At 35.6% G+C, this 23258-nt stretch overlaps 1 protein-coding gene across 1 annotated transcript in view; it reads left to right on the plus strand.

Moving 5' to 3' along the window:
* Window positions 1-4979: 4979 nt before the first annotated feature.
* Window positions 4980-23258, plus strand: part of LOC132174379 (uncharacterized) — a gene marked incomplete at its 3' end in the record, with an annotated part of 28325 nt that continues 10046 nt past the window's right edge. The window contains 14 exon segments of the mRNA XM_059586045.1: window positions 4980-5102; window positions 6220-6762; window positions 9741-9884; window positions 10304-11476; window positions 11594-11921; window positions 12060-12315; window positions 12410-12626; window positions 12775-13148; window positions 13298-13819; window positions 14163-15360; window positions 15795-16145; window positions 16357-16594; window positions 17994-18470; window positions 19886-20374. Of these exon segments, the coding sequence (XP_059442028.1) occupies window positions 4980-5102; window positions 6220-6762; window positions 9741-9884; window positions 10304-11476; window positions 11594-11921; window positions 12060-12315; window positions 12410-12626; window positions 12775-13148; window positions 13298-13819; window positions 14163-15360; window positions 15795-16145; window positions 16357-16594; window positions 17994-18470; window positions 19886-20374 (6433 nt within the window).

Genomic DNA, 23258 nt, shown 5'->3' on the forward strand with positions numbered 1-23258 from the left:
CATTTTAACAACAAAAAAGAAAAAATGGGATTATAAGGGCTTTTTAAGGTCCAAAAAGCTTAATAATGGTCAAAACGTATTTTTGGATCAAGTTTAAAAATAAAACTTTTGCCCAAAGCTCTTTTTGACTTAAAAACTCTATTTCTCAAACTCGATCCGAAACAAGCACTTTTATCAAAAGTGTTTTTTGATCAATTTTAGACTTTTTAGACTTTTAAAAGCGCTTTTAATTTTTTTAACAAACAAATACTTTTTTTTTTCTTCAAATAGACTTTTTTAGTGATAAAAATACTTCTAGATCCATCAAATGCAATCTCAAACAAGTTCTTATTGGTTTTTGAGATAAGTGTTTTTTTTTTTTTTTTTTTAAGCATGGGATAATATATTGTTTGTTGGCTCAACGAACAAATCCGGATTTTAATGCAACCTTTTAACCTTTTGACTATTTTTTTTTTCTCTCCACCTCCCAAGCACACACTGACACACACACACCATACCTTTCTTCTTTTTCTTTATTTATTTATTTTTTTTCTCTTTCTTTCTTCGTTCTCTCTCCACCTCTCACGCGCAGACACCCCACTTTGTTCAATTTTTTCCCTTCTTCTCTCACCACCTCCCCACGCACACCATTTAAATAAGTGTGAGACGCCAGTTGCTTTTGCTTGTTTATTTTTAAATGTTTATCTTGACGACTTGAGACGCTATATTTTTTTTAATTTGGTTATCTTTAAAGAAAAGAAGGAAAAAGGCATACAGCAGGTGAGCCGTGAGTATGCATGTTAATCCGGTCTCAAATTTCGGTTATTGGCCAAAACTCAAAACCGAAACTAAAGTATCTGATTTTTTAATTTTGAAAAATCGGAACCGGTTATCTGGTAATTGTTTTTTTTTTTTTAAAAAAAAAAAAAAGCATTTTAGGTTTATTTTAGGTATTGGCCTAATTTTTAGGCTTACTTGAAGTATTCTGTCTAATTTTTGTGCTTAGTTTAACAATTTTTTGCCTATTTAAAAAAAAAAAAAAACAATTAGCACTTTCGTCGTAATAAGTTGGGCTTTGTTGTGATTGTTCAAAAAAAACTAAAAAACTAAAAAAACCTAAAAAATTCCAAAAAATCCTAAAAAAGATCACTGTTTTTGGCTTTTTGGGGAAAAAAAAAATCAATGTTTAAAAATGTCCTAAAACTTCATTGTTTAAAATGCCATGAAAATCCAATGTTTACAAATTAAATGCCGTAAAAATTTTAATGTTTAAAAATGCCCTAAAAAAATTAAAAAATATATATTATTTTATACATGTACCCTGTTATAACCGGGTGCCAAAAATCAGAACCGGCACTGAGTACTTGGTTACCTATTTTTCTTTTTCAACCGTTTTTCCAATACCTAGTTTCCTAGTTGGCACCCGATTTTTCTTTATATTTCAGTACGAGGAAAGAGAAAGACACTGCCCAAATAATTTCTTCTACCTTTCCCTTTTTTTATTTAGTTCTCTCTTTAGATGCAAAGGGATGCAAAAGTAAAGATATGCTAATTTATATCTCTTACTTTTGATAACTAATAATGCTTGTACTACACATTCCTGGGTTCAAAGTTATTTCCTTTCTGCCTAAGAAATCCCATTGCTCGCTCCTACACACATATCAAAGGACCTTTTTGCCATTCAATGGTTTACTGTCTCTCTCTTGATTTGATGAGGAATCACATGCAATGGATTCAAAATTGTCGGCTCCTAATTTTATAAATTTTGGCCATTTAATGTCATCTAAGGGTCCACAACAAATCATGTGTTTCACTAATAATAAAATAAAATAAATATTATTTAAATAAAAAAAATAATAATAATAAAATATGGGATGGCCGACCACTCCAGCTCAACCATGGGGGTGGCCGAACCACCCCCAATGACCATATGTCCATCAAATTCATCTATTTGAACGGAAACTAAGTTACATGCGTGGCACATAACCGTTTTAAACCAAATCAAAAGTAAGAGTCCTCTTTAAACCAAATCAAAACCTTTCGAAAATGCCATGGGGGTAAAGTGTAAAAAAATAAATAAATAAATAAAAGGTCAAATGTTTAAAAATTGACAATCGACCCCCTCAATCTATTTCATGTTGGCAAAAAATACTATATGTCCATCAAATCCGTCTATTTAGACGAAAACCAAGTCAAGTGCGTGGCATGTGACCTTTTTAAACCAAATCAAATGTAAGAGTCCTTTTTAAATCAAATCAAAACCTTTCGAAAATGACATAAGGGTAAAGTGTAAAAAAACTAATTAAAAAAGAAACTAAACCGAAAAACAAAAAATAAATTAAAAATGAAAAATAATTTTTTTTTTTTTGAAAAAAAAAACTAAATGAAACCTAAAACTTAAAACAAAAAGTTTGTAAGCAAAATAAAAAAACTTAAAAAAATAATAATAAATAAATCTAAAACTTACACCAAAAAAAAAAAAAAAAAATGTGGGAGGTGACATTTCGGCATTTGGGGTTGGCTCGGCTACCCCCATTCGGCCTGTATGGGGTGCTGAACAACCCATGTGTCCCATGGGGGTGGTCCAACTACCCCCATATGCCTAAATGGGGGTGGTTGTAACCACCACTAATGGGTTTGGGGTGGTTGAGCAACCCTCATTCAGCCAGTCTAACGGTGGTTTGGCCAAAAGGGATTTTTTTTTTATTTTTTAGTTTTTGATTTTTTCTTTTAATTTCTCTTTTTTTTTTTTTTTTCTTTTTTTTTTTTTTTTTATCTAAACTTTTCGTTTTAAGATTTAGATCTAGATTTTTATTTTTTTAGGGAAAACTTCACTTTACTCCTATAAATTATCATCACTTTTGTAATGTCCCCCCTAGTTAAAGTTTTCCGTTAAATCCTAACAAAATTCTCATTTGATTTAGGAAAAAAAAATGCAAAAAAAAAAAAAAAATGCAAAGATTAAGGCGTTGGTGCAAATTCAATAGTATTTGCAAAAATACTAATTCCTCAATCTTTGCAAAAATAAAAAATAAATTGTTTTTATAAAAAAAATTATTAAAAAATTAAATAATAATAATAAAACAAAGCTATATTGGGAATTATGTTGGGATTTAACGAAAAATTCTAACTGAAATGGGACATTGAAAAAAATCAAAAGTTCAATACACTAAGTTGAGAGATTTTAAACTTTATAGAAGACATTGCAAAATGAGTGACAATTCAGGAGGGGTAAGTGAAGTTTCCTCCATTTTTTTTTTTTTTTTTTAGTTTAGGTTTAGTTTTTGATTTTTTTTTATTCCTTTTTATTTTGATTTTTTTACATAAGCATTTTTTTTTTTTTAATGTTTACACTTTACCCCCTAGGGTAATTTCAAAGTTTTGGTTGAAAAATGTCACATGTCAGTATGTCACACACGTGACTTAGTTTCTGCCAGAATAGACGGATGATATTTTTTTGTCAATGTGAGATAAATTGGGAGGGGGAGGTCCATCGTCGATTTTTAAACATTAGATACTAAAATGCAAATGTGTGGATACTTCATAGATAAAGTGCATTTTTCCATTTCTTTTTATTTCTTTATTTGAATCTCCCTTATTTAGAGCATTCACAATGGAGGAGCCATATTTTTATGTAAAATGACTTTTCAAAACTCACTTTTATCTAGTTTAGCTAAACCATTTTTAAATGTATCTACATCCAATTAGCTATATTTCTATCTATTATATTAAAATATTATTAAAAGCAATAAAAGTTTTGAAAAAAAGAAAACATGTGAGAGAAAAAATGGGAAAAGTTTTGAAAAAAAGAGAACATGCAGAGAAAAAGTAGGAAAGATTTGAAAAAAAAAAGAGAAAATATGTGAGAGAAACAATGAAAAATAAAATAGCTCCCTTGAAAAGTACTGCTACATTTAGCTTTTTTTTTAGCTCTTCTAATCAAATATCTATTTTACATTTTCTTTTAGCTAATTCAATGTAGGGGGTTTTTTAAACATTTAAAGAGTTATTTTAGATAAAAGTAACATTTAGCTCTTCCATTGAGAATGCTCTTAGTCAATTGAATTAGCTGAATATTTAGGGTTGGTTTGACTTTTGAGATGGGCAAACAATGTGACCACCCTTTTCTTGTAAGAGCATTTACGCCTGGCTAGTCAAAAGTTTATTTTTGGAAAAAATTATTCACATTCAGCTAGTTATTTTAACAAAAAATTTGGTGAAATGCGATATTGTTTAATAAATAAGTAAAACCCATGGAGAATTTTTAGTATTTAACCATTTTCATTTTAAATTTTGCTAAGACTTTTTGTTATTCTGCATTCTTGTGGTTTGGCAATTTCCTCTCTTTCTGTTTACTTTCGAAGTCGAATCTCATAAAGTGATTTTCTTGCCTATTTATCACGCGCGCCAACAAGGGGCGCCAAACATGTGGTGTGGAGGGATTGAAAATGAAAATGGTGAAGTCCTCATAATTGTATGAATATGAAAATGGGCACCCACTTTCAGAGCCACGTCATCATAATATATCATATGAGTCTATAAAAGTCTATTAAATGGCTTTTCTCAAACTTCTTGTTTCTTTTTCTTCTATGGATTTTACAAATTAAACGGAACCTTAGTGAGTTAGCGGAATCATGCTATGATATAGACTCGTAGTGACATGTGTTTTCTCACCTTTCAAAAGTTGGGAAAATTCCAAGAACAAAAATTCTAGATATATTTTCGTACGAGGAAAGAAAAAGACACATCCAAAACAACTTTTCCCTTTTGCTTTAATTCTCTCTTTAGATGGAATGGGGTGCCTGTACTATACATTCCTTGTTTTAAATAAAGTTTCCAAGTGAATTGGGTGGGTTCAAAGTTCTTTCCTTTCTACCTAAGAAATCTCACTCCTCACTCCCTCTCTGCTTTGTTTTTTTTTTAAAAAAAAATCATTGATATTGCCTGCAGATGAGAAGAAGAAAGATTGTGAGAAAGATATTGGAAGAGTGGAATTAATGATGGAGGGCGAGCGTTCCAACACAAAGAGAGCAGCAGTTTTTAAAGATCGTCGTGATTTTCTTGATGTCGTGCTTTCTTGGTCCCTTGAACAAATTTACGATGAAAACCTTTACAAGAACCAGGTTTGATTTTATGTTAATCCAACATCCTACTTGTTAGTGCATGTTAGTGTGCATGCAACATGTTAACGATGCTGGTTAAGCTAAATCACTAAATTTTTGGTGTTGTGTTTGATTGTATAACTTATTTTTCGCATTTCCTCAGTCTTGAAAAATATATAGGATAATTTGAAACTTGTAACTGATTCTACTGCTTATAAATGTGTTAATAGAATAGGAGTAATGGTAGGAAAGCATTTTAAGATGATTATATTGTTGTTACTCCCACCCTAGGTGTAAGCATAGATTCTAATTTTGAAGAAATTTTACTGAACTTTTACATGTTTTGAAAGTACTCTCCAAGTTCAAAAACTTTCAGCTAAGTTTTCAATTTTTTTTTTTTTTTTTTTTTTCAATTGCCTTATTTCATTAAAATCTTCAGTTAAATTTTATCAAAATTCTCAAAATAACTTTATATATATATATATAATGAAACAAAAAATTATAAAGATTCATGAGTTTATTTTTTTAATAAAAAAGCGTTCCAATATCAACATGATTTAAAAAAAAAGAAAAAAAAAAGAAAAAAGAAGCGGACTATTTCCTACCGAAGTATTTTTGCAACATCTTTGCAATTATTATTATTTTTTTGTGGACAAAAATTTCCTCAAAATCATATTAGAGGAAATATCCTCCAGCCCATGTAAAATAGTGTTAAGTGTCTATAAACATTTAATATGCACATTAAATTTTTAACCTCATTAATACCAGTTTACTAACTTGGACTAAATTTAATGTGTCTTTTAAATGTTTATAGATACTTAACATTATTTTACATGGGTTGGAGGATATTTCCTCCGGTCTAGTTTGAAAGAAATTTTTGTCATTTTTTTATTAGAAAAAACACAAATGTATTTTAGACATTTTGAAAAAAATTAACAAAAAAATCCTGGAGTAACTGAAATAAATTGAAAGTTAAACTTTTGAGGTAGTGTTAAATGGAAATTCAGGAAATTTTCTAAGTTCCTCCTTTATACTTTGAGGGTAGTGTCAAAACAAGTGGAAATTAGGGGGATTTTCTAAGTTTATTTATTTATTTTTATTTTTGAATTAAATTGAACCGTTGTTTGATTCTTTATAGGTAGAAAATATTCCAGAGGAGTTTGAATCTGTTGAGCAGTATTTTGGGTCATATGTTTACCCTTTACTGGAAGAAACTCGTGCACAGCTGCATTCAAGCATGGAGATTATATCAAACGCTCCCTTCGCTGAAGTAATAGCATTTGATGAATCCAAGCCATATGGAAAGAATTTGTATAATGTAAAGATTGATTCCTGGAGAAACAGAGTCAGTGCTCCTGGGAAGGAGCCCTACAAAACTCTCCCTGGAGATATATTTGTTTTAGCAGATGCTAAAGCGGAGGATGTTTCTGATTTGCAAAGAACAGGACGGCAATGGGCTTTTGTAACGGTAACTAAAATCCCAGAGGATGAAGAAGAAGACGATGATAATAATAGCACATCTACTAGTTTTCAAGTCAAGGCGTCGAAAGACATTGGGAACCAGAGATCATTGTTTCTGATTTTCTTGATAAATAGAAGCACTAACAAGAGAATATGGAATGCCTTGCACATGTTTGGGAATCTGGAGATTATCAAAAACGTTTTGAACGCTAATTCTTTGGTAAGTGTGAAAGTAATGATTAAGTGATTATTATTATTATTATTTTTTTAAGTTTAAGCTTTTGGAAAATAATTTTAAAAATTACGTTTTTTAAAATTGTGTTTTTGAAATCGCTACTTTTTAAAATAGCATAGGCATTTAATAAACATGTTAAAAAGTAGCTTTTATCAAATATTTGTTATGCCAAATCGTGATTTTGGTTTGAATTCGCGTTTTTTTTAAATAAGCACACCCTACACCCTGCATATATAAATTGCTGATTTTTTTTTTCTTCCTATTTTAGATTATGTGCTTTTTAAATTGCAAAGTCAAATGCCTTATATTTTGCAATATCTTTTAAAAATACTGATTATTCTTATAAAATAAAATAAAGTAAACATAATCTTAGTAAGGAAAGTAAACATAGGGAAAGAAAATAAAGTTATAATTATAAAATCAAATAAAATCTTCTTTAGCTTTTAGTGGGCTAACGTTCTATATCAGTCTCCCATTCTTAAAAAGAACTCATCTTCGAGTTAAGTTCCGACTCCTCTGGTGGAAAATATTCAGAAATGTCTGTCACTTTGAATGTTGAGGATATTGCCAGCCCTCATCCACCCAAATGACATATGCATTGTTGTTAATCTCTTTTAGTACTTTGCATGGACCATACTTCTTATTCCTAGAAGTACTAGTCAGCCGTTGCCCCTTGCATAAATATACCAACACAAGAGCTCATTCTCGAAAAATTTTCGATCGCTGATCCTTTTCTGCTGCCGTCTTGAACTTAGCATATGATTCTTCTAAATGCTGACAACCTCTCTCTTAGGTGACTTTCACCCATTATGCTAAATGCTCTGATGCCACACTAGCTCCCGGTAACTTAGGTAGAGCTACGAGATCTACTATAAGTCTTGGAGTTCTTCCATAGACGACTTTGAACGGTGCCTTCCCAGTATAACTGTGCCTTGAGTAGCCGCTTCATCTTGAACCATGATGTCACGGCCTTTCCCTTCCCAGCATGTGAGAATTGTAATTGTTCCCACCAAACTAAGGCTCCATCGTTGAACTTTTAAGCCACCAACACCTTTCGATCCATGTAATCAAAGAACCACTCTACCTCCATCATTATGGGCGAATAACCGATAGAAGTCATCTCTATTGTGCGAACTCCTTGGCAGCACTCCTCATATTGCTAAAACAGACTTTGCTCAAAATCTGGCGGTAAGAACTGTGCCTTGAGTAGCCGCTTCATCTTGAACCATGATGTCATGGGCCCCTTTCCCTTCCCAGCATGTGAGAATTGTAATTGTTCCCACCAAGCTGAGGCTCCGCCCTTGAACTTTTAAGCCACCAACTTCACCTTTCAATCCATGTAATCAAAGAACCGATCTACCTCCAAATCTTCGATGTGAAGATGCCCATTGAATGGCAGAAGATCAATCTTCATTCGGTATTCATGGGATTCTTCCCTTCTGCAATCATGACGCACTCCATAAGCATCCCCATAACCAGCCCTCCATAGACATTCCCCATAAAGCCAGCGCGGCGCTAGCCTGTAGCCTCTGAAACCTGCACCTTCACGACCAGTGCCTCTACGTCCTCCACCCCTTTGATCTGCTCCAATGTCCTGACTGAACACCCCTTCAGCTGGAACTCTTGGAATTCAGCTCTCAAAAGAGCCTCCTGTCACGAGCGGCGTCGCTAAAGGGATTGGAATAGGGCAGCCATTTTAAGACATATTTGGTCCTTTTTTACTATATCCAGATCCCTTTAGATAAGGTAAAAGAGGATCTTAGATTAACAATCGTGTGGCCTTCGGCTAAGGGCAAGACTGTAATGTTGTAGTGTCCTGGGCGGGTTTTAAGGGTTGTTGGGTGATTTCTTGTAGGTGCCAGGGTTGATTTTTGGGTTTAATGTTGGGTCTTTGGGTTTTGGGTTTTTTTGTGGGTTTACGCTGGTTTCCTTGTATACTTATTGTGTACACTTTTTGATATATACAACATTTACTTATAAAAAATAAAAAAATAAAAGATCCCTTTGGATTGCTTGGGTCAATGCTAATTTGATTAGGGGCCGATGTTTTTGGCTTCTCAAAGTCCCCAAGACTCGACTTTGTGCTGGAGGAAAATTTTAAAGCTTCGTGATATAGCTAAGAATTTTTTAAAGTTCCAAGTTGGGGTCGGAAATATTTCTTTGTGGATTTAGACTTTGCATCTGGATGGTATTCTTTTTGTAAGTATGGTTTTAGGGTTATTTATGATGCAAGAAGCCAGATAGATGCCAAGTTGTCTAGTGTGATTAGGGGGAGAGATTGGAACTGCCTGCATGCTAGATGTGAAGCTTTGGTAGCCATTCAAAGTCATTTGCCTTTTGTAAAGTTTAGAGTGAGTGATACCCCTTTGTGGCTGCCTTCAAAGAACTTTAGATAATTCTTCTAGAGATACTTGGGAAGGTATATGGGTAAAGCAGCCTAAGGTAGAATGGAGTAATCTGATTTGGTTTTCTTTTGCTATTCCTAGACATGCCTCCTCCATATAGCTGGTAGTTTGAGATAGTCTCTCCACGGGGAACAGATTACTGAAATGGGGAATGGCTAGAGAATTGAAGTGCTTTTTTTGTAGAAGCATAATTAAGTGTAGAGATCATTTGTATTTTGACTCTGGTTTTAGCAAGAGGATTTGGAAGGAAGTGATGCAAAAATGCTCATTTATTTACTTTTCTACGGCTTGGGAAGAGGTCTTGATAAAAGGGCCGAGTGTTTGGAGGGGTAAGATCCTCAAAGGTGTTGTTTGCAAGCTGGCCTGGGGTTCTATTGTTTATAACATTTGGAGACATAGAAATAATGTGAAGTTTGGTAATCAGTTATGTACTAAAGAACAGATTTTGCAAAATATCTGTTGGGAGGTGAGTACTCGGATTGTGGGAAAAGGTAAAAGGAAGTTTAAGGCTTCTGAAGATAATGAAAAACTTTGTAATAACTGGGGAATTCCCTCCAGTGTTCTGGTCTAGAGGCTTTTCTCTGTTCTCAGATTATTGGCTGGGTTGGTCATGTTGAGGGCTTGCCTGTTTGCTTGAGGTTGGCTGGTAGTCTCTGGAAGATTCTTGTTTTTGTAGTTTATGTTGTTGCTGCTGTGGCTTCTGTATTCTGCAGATTAGAGTTTGATTCCTGGGTTCTTAGTTTCCTATTGTAGCTTCTGTGGGGTGTTTTCTGGAGGTTGTTTAAAGGGGTTTCATTTTGTTTGTAATGTTTCTTTGTAGCTTTAGAGTTTGTTTTAGGCTTTTTCTCTGAAGATTGAGAATAGTCTATATAGCTTTCTGTTGTTTTTGTTAAGTTGATGAGCTACTTGTGTTCCAGTAGGGTTTTCTTCCTGGAAAGATTTATTGTATTCTTTGTGTGATATGGAAAATTTTATTCATCCAAAAAAAAAAAAAACAAACAAACAAACAAAACAAAAAACAATATAAATTTGTTTTGGGTTATCCACACTCATTTGTTTTAATGACATTAATTGTTGGAGACGTAATTTGAGTATTTTCTTTTCTTGATGTTGTACAATAGATTGAGGAAGATGGTGATCTCTGTTGTGCTCAGAGAAGTGGGAGCTGGGATGAGAAATTTGGGACCAGTGTTTCTTCTGAACTGAATGAATCGCAAACCAAGGCAGTTCTGGCATGTCTCCATAAGATACATTGCAACCACAAGTCAGCTGTAGAACTTATATGGGGTCCTCCGGGTACAGGGAAGACAAAAACCATCAGTACACTACTCTTTACCCTTTTAAGAATGGGATGTAAGACTCTTACCTGTGCCCCAACGAATGCTGCAATCACAGCAGTGGCCTCTCGCACCCTAAAGCTGGTGAAAGAATCCTTTGAAACAGACATTGGGATTGATGCTTTGTTTTTCCCACTGGGAGATATTCTCTTATTTGGGAATAAGGAGCGGCTCCAACTTGATTCAGACATTGAAGAGATACATTTGGATTATCGGGTCAAAAAGCTTACAGATTGCTTAAGACCTCTGACTGGTTGGAGGCATTGTTTTGCTTCAATGATTGATCTTCTTGAAGATTGTGTTTCCCAATATAACATCTTCTTGGAAAATGAATCTCTCAAAGAGATAGAACACAACAATGAAAATAAAATCAACTCATTTCTTGATTTTCTGAGGAAAAGATTTGTTTCTACTTCATCAGCAATCAAAAATTGTATTCTCGTATGTGGCACCCATTTTCCAAAAAAATACGTTCTGGAACAAAATTTCCAAAACATGGTCTCTCTTATTGGCCTGCTTGAGTCTTTTGAAACCTTGCTGTTTCAAGATAATGTGGAATCTGAAGTAGTGGAGGAGCTTTTTTCATGTTCGGAAATAGCTGCAGATATATCTGAGTCATTTATGGATATGCCATTCTTGTTGTATGAAAGGAGAAGAGAATGCCTTTCTATCTTAAGGGCTCTTAAGAGTTCGTTTAATGTACTCGACCTTCTAAGCATTATGAGCAAACAGTCAATAGAGGAATATTGTCTTCAAAACGCTTCCTTACTTTTTTCAACTGCTTCAAGTTCTTATAAGCTGCACTCAGTGGCAATGAAACCATTGAGCATTCTGGTTATTGATGAAGCTGCACAATTAAAGGAGTGCGAGTCAACTATACCATTGCAACTTCCAGGTTTAAGGCATGCTATCCTTTCTGGCGATGAGTGCCAATTACCAGCAATGGTTGGAAGCAATGTATGTAAATGCTATTTGGTTACCTTACATATTCCTCCCTTTGTTTAGTGCAACCTAGTTACTCTTTTTTTTTTTTTTTTAATGTTCTTTCAAAATCAATTATGTTTCTTTTCACAGATTTCTGGTGAAGCTGGCTTTGGGAGAAGTTTATTTGAGAGATTGAGCTCATTGGGTCACTCAAAGCATCTTCTCAATATACAGTACCGAATGCATCCATCCATAAGTTTCTTCCCAAATTCAAATTTTTATCACAAACAGATCTTAGATTCTCCAAATGTTAAAAGAAAAAGCCACGAGAAGCACTATCTTTCCTGGCCAATGTTTGGTCCCTATTCTTTTATAAATATAGCAGGTGGAAGAGAAGAGAAGGATGATGTTGGGTGTAGTTGGAGGAACATGGTTGAGGTTGCTGTTGTTATGAAAATATTGCTAAAATTATACAAAGGTTAGTCAATTGAAATATCGTATTTGTTCCCTTTTGTCTGAATTTAAAAGGTTGCTGTTGTTATAGAGAAACTAGTGCTTAAAACTTTAATTAACTGCTTCTTTTTTCCCCCTCTTTTGTCTTTTCCTCTGAATACAGCTTGGGTTGGTTCGGGACAGAAACTCAGTGTTGGCGTCATATCTCCTTACGCTGCCCAAGTAGTTGCAATTCAAGAGAAACTTGGATGGATGTATGATAACCTTGACGGGTTTGCAGTGAAGGTTAAATCAGTTGATGGGTTCCAGGGTGGGGAAGAGGACATGATAATAATATCAACTGTAAGATCTAATAATTGTGCATCAATTGGGTTCATATCAAATCCTCAGAGAACTAATGCTGCTCTTACAAGGGCTAGGTAATACTTATGCCAAACTCTTTTGATAAGTTTACTTTTTCTTCCATTTAACAAGTGTCGTAAATAATAATTGGCCCATGTAATGCCCTTTCAGGCACTGTCTGTGGATTTTGGGAAATGAAAAAACGCTTTGTAATAGTAAATCTGTTTGGGAAGCCTTAGTCCTTGATGCTAAGAATCGTCAATGTTTCTTTAATGCTGATGAAGATAAGGATTTGAACAAAGCAATATTGGATGTGAAGAAAGAGTTTGAACAATTTGACGATTTGCTCAAGTGCGATAGCATACTTTTCAGAAATGCTAGGTGGAAGGTACGTACTTGGTGTTCACTGTTCAGTAGTTATACTTTTCATTCAAAATTTTTGTAGTTGTAACTTCCATTAGTGGCAATTTTGAAATTCTGGGTTAAATTGGTTCTATGCTCTTTCTTATTAAATCTTCTATCCTCAATATCAACAGGTTCTTTTCAGTGATAACTTTTTGAAATCATTTCAGAAACTTAAGTATGTACAGGCAAAGAAATCAGTGATAAACCTTCTAATAAAACTATCCAGCGGCTGGAGACCCAAGAAGAAGCGTGTAGATCCCATTTGTGGAGACTCTTCACAGATTTTAAAGCAATTTAAAGTTGAAGGTCTTTATGTTGTTTGTGCAAATGACATAGTAAAAGATTGGAGTGACGTGGTGAAGGAATTTAGGTACCATCAAGTCTTGAAGATCTGGGATGTATTACCTGCAGAGGATATTCCAAAATTAATCAAACGACTTGATAGTATGTTTGGAAAATATACAGCCGACTTTATTAATCACTGCAAAGAGAGATGTCTGGAGGGGTATGTATGTTCTTTTGCATTCTAGTAGATTTGTATGCTAAATTTTAAAACTTAAATGATGCCTTATTTGGATCTCTTAAATTTACAAGTATCTCTTCTTTATGTTTGATATTCTAATTGGCTTTTTTTTTACCTTGCTTTTTGCATAGGAATTTGGAAGTTTCGAAAAGTTGGTCTTGTTCTTTTGATTTTGTCAGGATTAAGAATCTTGATAGCAGTGAAAATGCGATCGATTTAAGTGGTTCTGCTTCTGATGGTAGAAGTTACGTTGAGAATGTAAAGGTGAGTGAGAGTCTAATACTGATGAAATTCTACGCCTTATCACCAGGTGTAGTGGGCCACTTGCTCTCTAATCATGATGGTAGCGAATTGGATCTTCCATTTGAAGTAACTGACCGAGAGTTGGAGATAATCCTTTTTCCTAAAAGTACCTTTATACTTGGACGGTCGGGTACTGGGAAAACAACCGTTATAACTATGAAGTTATTTCAGAAAGAAAAACTGCACCACATATTCTATGGTGGCAAGAGCGATAGACCTGTGAATAGCCAGGAAATGGAGGCTGAGGAGACTATTTCAGAAAAAGAGAGTACCATATTGCGCCAGCTTTTCGTAACAGTTAGTCATAAACTGTGTTATGCAGTCAAACAACATGTTTCTCACTTGAAAAGGTGTGTATATTAGAGCTTAGGGTAGAACATGGGATATAGGAAGTGTAGATGATTTATTTACATGAGAATGTTTCTGCAAGTGTTTATATCTCAAATTTGTGGTATAGGTATAAGAGTATAAGGTAGCACATATGCATCGCGTAAACTATGTCTTTCTTCTGTTGGTAAGAATCTAGCTGGCAAATCCATCGCTACCAAATACTTCGTTGTGGCTTTTAGTTCCTTATGTGCACTGATTGATCTGTTCATAATTTCGATACCTGGTTTTTGTTGCATAGAACTTGTTTAGTTTCTAATGAGAAGCCTTTTTTAAACCCCCCCCCTCTTTTTTTTTTACATGCAGCTCTGCCTGTGGTGGTAATTTTTCAAAAGGAAGCAGTTCAATTGATATTGATGATTTTGATGATGCAACTCAATTCAAGAATGTCCCAGATGCTTTTGTTGATGTTCCACCAGTGGCATACCCTCTTGTCATTACATTTCATGATTTTCTGATAATGCTTGATGGAACTGTGGGTAATTCATACTTTGAAAAATTCCATGAAGTAAGGAAACATTCTCTTGGTAAGGTTCGTGGTGGATCAGTTGCCTTACAGACATTTATAAGGAAGAAAGAAGTTAATTATGAGAGGTTTAGTTCATCATACTGGCCCCATATCAATAGCCAATTGCCTAAGTATCTTGACTCTTCAAGAGTTTTTACAGAGATTATTTCTCATATAAAAGGTGGCCCACAAGCTCTAGAGGCAGGTGATGGTAAACTCAGCAGTGATGACTATGTTTTACTATCAAAGAGGCGAGTATCCAATTTAAATAGACATGAGAGAGAGATAATATATAGTCTCTTTCAAAATTATGAAAAAATGAAGGTTAAAAATGGTGACTTTGATATGGCTGATCTTGTAATTGATCTCCATCGTCGATTGAGAGTTGAAAGCTATAAGGGTGATGAAATTCATTTTGTATATGTGGATGAGGTGCAGGATCTAACATTGAGCCAAATTGCACTATTCAAATATATATGCAAAAATGTAGAAGAAGGTTTTGTTTTCTCTGGTGACACAGCACAGACAATTGCGAGGGGAATCGATTTTAGATTTCAGGATATAAGATCTCTGTTCTACAAGAAGTTTCTACTGGAATCTAAAAGTTATGGACATAATAAAAGAAAAGAGAAAGGGATAGTCTCTGATATTTTTCATATGAGCCAGAATTTTCGTACTCATGATGGGGTTCTTAAACTATCACAGAGTGTTATTGAACTTCTTTATCGTTTCTTTCCTCAATCTATTGATGTTTTGCTGCCTGAGACTAGTCTTATATATGGTGAAGCTCCAATCTTGCTTGGATCAGGGAACAATCAAAACACAATCAATACTATTTTTGGAAATAGTGGAAAAGCTGGAAGGAGTATTGTTGGCTTTGGTGCAAAGCAGGTAATATTGGTACGAGATGATCATGTTCAGAAGGAAATTACCAATTATGTTGGGAAGCAAGCTCTTGTTCTAACTATTGCGGAGTGCAAGGGCCTTGAGTTTCAGGTGGTTATAATGTGCAACTATTTATTCAATTTACTGGTTTATATGGAGATGACTACAGTTATCATCTTGAAAGGTCCTTTTTAAAATGTTAAGATTCATCACCATTTTTGGTGGGATAGCATAATTCAAATGCTGGCTTTGTTATGTTTGCCTGATTCCTGTATCAAAATACTTCGAAGTACATATATGGCAACTTTTTGCAAAAGCTCAAAGTTTCAAGCTTTATGTCGAAACACATTTTTGTTAGAGGTTGTTGCTCTAACAGAAAATGAAAATTTTATTTAGATGTTAACAATTATCACTTTATTTGTTCAATATGTATATCTTTGTTTAGCCTACCTTTTTAATTATCAAAAAAAAAAAAAAATCTTTGTCACTAGTTTATTGTCTTATCTTTCTACCCATTTGTGACTTCTATATTTCTCTCCATGTAGGATGTATTGTTGTACAACTTTTTTGGCTCATCACCTCTGAAAAATCAGTGGAGGGTGATATATAAATATATGGAGGAACAAGATTTACTCGGCTCAACTTCTCTCTCTTTCCCAAGTTTCAATGAGGCTAGACACAATGTCATGTGCTCAGAACTGAAGCAACTTTATGTGGCTGTCACTCGTACGAGGCAGAGGTTGTGGATCTGTGAGAATGTAGAGGAGTTCTGCAGACCTATGTTTGACTATTGGATGAAAAAGTGTCTTGTCCAAGTCAGACAGCTGGATGACTCACTTGCTCAGGAAATGCAAGTTGCCAGCAGCCCAGAGGAGTGGAGGTTGCGAGGCATCACGGTTGGTACTATTTATTATGTCATTAATTTTTAAACATATTTTGCTCCAGTTGTGAATGGAAAATATGAGGTTATTGCATGGAACAAATCATGGTCAAGGAACAACATTGTTTATTTTTATTTGTATCGTAGACTTTCAATTGTTTCAAAGACAAATTAGCCTCCTAAACCAATATTGGTGATATCAAACTCTCTTCTCTTTTTTGTTGCAGTTGTATCGTGAGTATAACTATGAAATGGCAACAATGTGCTTTCAGAGAGCTGAAGACACTTATTGGGAAAGAAGGTCTAAGGCTTCTGGTCTCAGAGCTACCGCCGACCGCATCCGCCATTCAGATCCTAAAGCAGCCAACACGATCCTTTGGGAAGCTGCTGAAATATTTGAAGTCATAGGCAAGGCTGATTCTGCTGCCCAATGTTTCTCTGATTTGGGGGAGTATGAAAGAGCAGGTACGCATTCAGTTCTCTGACTTACCATATCATTTTTATGGAACGTACACAATATCTTTAAAATTCGATGTCTCTTAATTGAAAGTAAAACTTTTTGTAATGAGGGAAGGTTTAATATAACACAACTTGGAGATGATAAATCTATGTTGAATTTCTATGTCATGGCTGAATTTTATGAAAGAAATAAGTTGGGGGAGTGGATCCATTGTCTGGTGCAATGGTAAAGTCATGGGCTGCCAAGTGCAGGTGCTCCTTTTTTCTTTTCTTTTTGCCTGGAGCAACCAAATGGAATGTAAGATGATTAACTACTGTACTTTTAAACTGCAAGGATTTCTAATACCCATAATTAGAGAATTTTAAACCACCCCATTTTGACACCATCAGTACAAATATATTTCTGATTCCTAAAACAATGTGACCAGCTTACCAATAAATGATAACGCACATCCAACCCAAATTAACAAAAATCTCTAAAATCTAAACCTAGATCAATGAATTATGAAAAAGTTAAGTTCCATGTCCAAGTACTTTGTATTCTGCCACTTAAAGTAGTCCACATTCATCAAATAGAACAACCATGGTCAAACTTAGATTGAACCAGCATTAGGTGATGACACTTTTTTGTGGGAAATGTATCAAATGTTTATCAAAATAAATTGTTTCCACAATGTTTTCTGATAATCCATCAGTTAGAACATGTGCAGGTTTTCTGACTTTACATATTGCAATGAACATTGTTTAGCATTTAAGTTGCTTGCAACTAGTTATTTCAGTCAGTATCTCATAGGAACTGACCAAATGATTGATGTAGTGTATCCTAAGACACTGCAGTTCAGTTACTGGTGAGGGTTACATGGGCCTTAGCTCAAGTGGTAAACGTTTTTGCTTGTGTAAGACCAGGTTGAAGTGGGGCAAACTCGGTTATATCCCTGAAAATTAACACTATGCAACTGCCCCTTGTCTCAAGTACAAAACTTGAGTTGCATTGCACAAAATGAAAATTTTCATCTCACCTTCCCTTATTTAGTGTGTACTGAAGCCTGGATGTCTTGTCCTACTATTTTCAGTTTTCCTTCCACTTTAAATGTGAAGTGCTGCAGTCTTTTTACTATGTACTTTGCTCTCTTTCCTTTATTTTTTGCAATCTTCTAAAATTCTCTCTCATCATTTGTATCGAAAAATTTGCCATGTGAATTTGAGAAGTTTTTTTAATAAATCTCTGAATTTCGGGGGATAAAGTGGTCCCTTGATCAAGGCCAAAAAATACCATGAACACTAATTTTTATTTGTAACTACCTTTTTTATGCTCGAGTTTGTAAGTGTCAAAGTCAGAGTCAGTATTGGTTCCAATTTGAGATTGGTAGATTTTGGATTCGAACATTTCAACTTATTTTTTCAGGGAGGCTTTATTTGGAAAAATGTGGCGAGCGTGAGCTGAAAAGAGCGGGAGAATGCTTTTCTCTAGGCGGATGCTATGAACTTGCAGCTGATGTGTATGCTAGGGGCTATTTTTTCTCAAACTGTTTGGAAGTTTGCACCAAAGGAAAATTATTTGACTTGGGTTTTGAGTACATTCAGAATTGGAGACAACATGGAACTACAGTTAGAATGGGAAAACAAATAGACAAAATTGAACAAGAGTTTCTACAGACTTGTGCTCTTCATTATTATAAGCTTAAGGATAGCAGATCCATGATGAAATTTGTTACAGCTTTTCAATCCATAGATTTGATGCGCAAGTTCTTAAAGTCTAATGTTTGGCTTGATGAGCTTCCCAACGCGATCCTTTGGGAAGCTGCTGAAGCATTTGAACTCATAGGCAAGGCTGATTTCGCTGCCCAATGTTTCTATGATTTGGGGGAGTATGAAAGAGCAGGTACGCATTCAGTTCTCTGACTTACCATATCATTTTTATGAAACGTACACAATATCTTTAAATTCGATGTCTCTTAATTGAAAGTGAAACTTTTTTTAATGAGGGAAGGTTTAATATAACACAACTTGGAGATGACAAATCTATGTTGAATTTCTTTGTCATGGCTGAATTTTATGAAAGAAATAAGTTGGGGGAGTGGATCCATTGTCTGGTGCAATGGTAAAGTCATGGGCTGCCAAGTGCAGGTGCTCCTTTTTTCTTTTTTCTTTTCTTTTCTTTTTGCCCGGAGCAACCAAATAGAATTTAAGATGATTAACTACTGTACCTTTAAACTGCAAGGATTTCTAATACACATAATTAGAGAATTTTAAACCACCCCATTTTGACACCATCAATACAAATATATTTCTGATTCCTAAAACAATGTGACCAGCGTACCAATACCAATAAATGATAAGGCGCATCCAACCCAAATTAACAAAAATCTCTAAAATTTAAACCTAGATGAATGAATTATGAAGCAGTTAAGTTCCATGTCAAAGTACTTTGTATTCTTCCACTTAAACTAGTCCACATCCATCAAATACAACAACCAAGGTCAACCTCAGATTGAACCAGCATTGGGTGATGACACTTTTTAGTGGGAAATGTATCAAACGTTTATCAAAATAAGTTGTTTCCACAATGTGTTCTGATAATCCATCAGGTAGAACATGCGCAGGTTTTCCAACTTTACATATTGCAATGAACATTGTTTAGAACTTAAGTTGCTTGCAACTAGTTATTTCAATCAGTATCTCATAGGAACCGACCAAATGATTGATGTAGTGCATCCTAAGACACTGCAGTTCAATTACTGGTGAGGGTTACTTCGGCCTTAGCTCAAGTTGTAAATCTTTTTGCTTGTGTAAGACCAGGTTGAAGTGGGGTAAACTCGGTTATATCCTTGAAAATTAACACTATGCAACTGCCCCTTGTCACAAGTACAAAACTTGAGTTGCATTGCACAAAATTAAATTTTTCATCTCACCTTCCCTTATTCGGTGTGTACTTAAGCCTGGATGTCTTGTCCTACTGTTTTCGTTTTCCTTCCACTTTAAATGTGAAGTTCTACAGTCTTTTTACTATGTACTTTGGTCTCTTTCCATTATTTTTTGCATTCTTCTTAAATTCTCTCTCATCATTTGTGTCTGAAAATTTGCCATGTGAATTTGAGAAGGTTTTTTAATCAATCTCTGAATTTCCGGGGATAAATTGGTCCCTTGATCAAGGCCAAAAAATACCATGAACACTAATTTTTATTTGTAGCTACCTTTTTTATGCTTGAGTTTGTAAGTGTCAAAGTCAGAGTAAGTATTAGTTCCTGTTTGAGATTGGTAGATTTTGACTTTGAACATTTCAACTTATTGTTTTAGGGAGGCTTTATTTGAAAAAATGTGGTGAGCCGGAGCTGAAAAGAGCGGGAGAATGCTTTTCTCTAGCTGGATGCTATGAACTTGCAGCTGATGTGTATGCTAGGGGCTATTTTTTCTCAGACTGTTTGGAAGTTTGCACCAAAGGAAAATTATTTGACTTGGGTTTTCAGTACATTCAGAATTGGAGACAACATGGAACTACAGATTTTGGTGTGGTTAGAATGGGAAAAGAAATAGAAAAAATTGAACAAGAGTTTCTACAGACTTGTGCTCTTCATTATTATAAGCTTAAGGATAGCAGATCCATGATCAAATTTGTTACAGCTTTTCAATCGATAGATTTGACGCGCATGTTCTTGAAGTCTCATGGTTGTCTTGATGAGCTTCCCAACGCAATCCTTTGGGAAGCTGCTGAAACATTTGAAGTCATAGGCAAGGCTAATTCCGCTGCCCAATGTTTCTATGATTTGGGGGAGTATGAAAGAGCAGGTACGCATTCAGTTCTCTGACTTACCATATCATTTTTATGGAAAGTACACAATATCTTTAAAATTCAATGTCTCTTAATTGAAAGTGAAACTTTTTATAATGAGGGAAGTTTTAATATAACACAACTTGGAGATGATAAATCTATGTTGAATTTCTTTGTCACGGCTGAATTTTATGAAAGAAATAAGTTGGGGGAGAGGATCCATTGTCTTGTGTAATGGTGAAGTCATGTGCTGCCAAGTGCAGGTGCTCCTTTTTCCTTTTCTTTTCTTTTCCTTTTGCCTGGAGCAACCAAATGGAATGTAAGATGATTAACTGCTGTACTTTTAAACTGCAAGGATTTCTAATACATATAATTAGAGATTTTTTTTTTTTTTTGATAAGTAATAAGATATTTTATTAAAGAAAAAATGGCCATAAATATACGGGGAGTATAAAAGGGAAGCCAAAGCTCACCCACAAACCCAACAAAACCAACCCAAGAACCCTAAAAAAAACACCCAGGAAGCCCAGCTAACCCACAAGAAACCCCACAGAATCACCCAACAACCCTTAAAACCCGCCCAAAGCACTACAACATAGTAATCTTGCCCTTAGTCCTAGGCCGCGCGATCGTTATACTAAGGTCCTCTTTCATCTCATTCAGCCACTCTACCTTCCAATCCTCCTCCTCCTCTTCGGCCTCCAACAGCCCCTCTTCGCATGCTACCTTATTTCCCCGACAATAATCCTCTTCCATGTTCTTCAAGATCATCAAATGGTCTTCGTCCTTTAACTCTTCACTGTCCTTTAACTTTTCCTTCATCCACTTAATCAGCCACTTTTGGGATTTGGTCAAAGCGTTAACCACAGTTGTGGTGTCAGAGGAGCACGGCCCCTGCGAACAAAAACCCGGAACAAACGCAACGAAACGAACTTCGACAGCATTACCTCCGGTACCAGCCTCACGTTTGGTGAGACAAGAACCCAACCCATCCAACTGAACCTCCGGTCTGACAACCTTGACTGGAGACAAAGAAGCAAAGGCAGATTCTTCACAAATTTCGCCGGAGGACCCAACGGAGTCCCCTGAAGCCATCGAACCTAACAGAGGCTGATTAGAAACAGTGGTGGAACCTTCACTGATTTCGCCAAAGGACCCAACGGATGCCCTTGAAGCCATCGAACCTAATTCTGGCGACTTTGGGATAGACTCCAGACACCAGCGATAATCACCCTGTACCACCGCCAGCACCATCGCCGTGACGGCATCCCTAAGACCAGCAGCATGACCTGCTGCCCGTGACGGCATCCCCAAGACCAGCAGCATGACCTGCTGCCCGTGAAAGCATCCCCAAGACCAGCAGCATGACTCGCTGCCCGTGACGGCATCCCCAAGACCAGCAACATGACCTGCTGCCTGACACTCTGCATGAACAAGGGCTCTGGATCCAAATCTTGGGCCCAACCCTCAACTTAAAGACCTGCTTTGATACCCGAAAATGTTTGGGCATTAGGCCCAACCCGATAGACACGAATAGATCCACGTTAGCCCTAAAATTCTCGAGGACTTTCTTCAGCAAACGCAGAATCATCGTCTTCACCACTGGAGCGCCACCACATTCTGGAGAACTCCTACCCTACGACAAGCCAAGCTTCTCTTTTAGAGCACCTTCTCAAGCTCGAAGCAGTTTACTGGAGATGTCTCCTCCTCGCCCCCACTCATTGACCCAAGAAACCTCGCCACTGGAACTTGTGGATGAAAGGATAATTGATGCTCCAGATGGAAGGGCTGTAAAATGCAGAAAATAAGGTCATTCCTGCTACCAAATGGAGATGGTATACTGTAAAAGGTTTTGCAATTAGAGAATTTTAAGCCACCCCATTTAGAGGCCATTAATACAAATATATTTCTGATTCCTAAAACAATGTGACCAGCTTACCAATAAATGATAAGGCACACCCAACAGAAATTAACAAAAAAAATCTAAACCTAGATGAATGAATTATGAAGCAGTTAAGTTCCATGTCAAAGTATTTTGTATTCTGCCACTTAAACTAGTCCACATCCATCAAATAGAACAACCAAGGTCAAACTTAGAATGAACCAGCATTGGGTGATGACACTTTTTAGTGGGAAATGTATCAAACGTTTATCAAAATAAGTTGCTTCCTCAATGTGTTCTGATAATCCATCAGGTAGAACATGTGCAGGTTTTCCGACTTTACATATTGCAAAGAACATTGTTTAGAACTTAAGTTTCTTGCAACTAATTACTTCAGTCAGTATCTTATAGGAACCGACCAAATGATTGATGTAGTGTATCGTAAGACACTGCAGTTCAGTTATTGGTGAGGGTTACTTGGGCCTTAGCTCAAGTGGTAAATGTTTTTGCTTGAGTAAGACGAGGTTGAAGTAGGGTAAACTTGGTTATATCCTTGAAACTTAACATTATGCAATTGCCCCTTGTCTCAAGTACAAAACTTGAGTTGCATTGCACAAAATTAAATTTTTCATCTCACCTTCCCTTATTCAGTGTGTACTGAAGCCTGGATGTCTTGTCCTACTGTTTTCAGTTTTCCTTCCACTTTAAATGTGAATTTCTGCTGTCTTTTTACTATGTACTTTAGTCAATTTCATTATTTTTGGAATCTTCTTAGATTCTCTCTCATCATTTGTATCTAAAAATTTGCCATGTGAATTTGAGAAGTTTTTTTAATCAATCTCTGAATTACCGGGGATAAATTGGTCCCTCGATCAAGGCCAAAAATTACCATGAACAATAATTTTTATCTGTAGCTACCTTTTTTATGCTCTAGTTTGTAAATGTCAAAGTCAGAGTCAGTATTGGTTCCAGTCTGAGATTGGTGGATTTTGACATCAAACATTTCAACTTATTGTTTC

The sequence above is a fragment of the Corylus avellana genome, chromosome ca1 (assembly GCF_901000735.1).
Source record: "Corylus avellana chromosome ca1, CavTom2PMs-1.0".
Classification (NCBI taxonomy): Eukaryota; Viridiplantae; Streptophyta; class Magnoliopsida; order Fagales; family Betulaceae; genus Corylus; species Corylus avellana.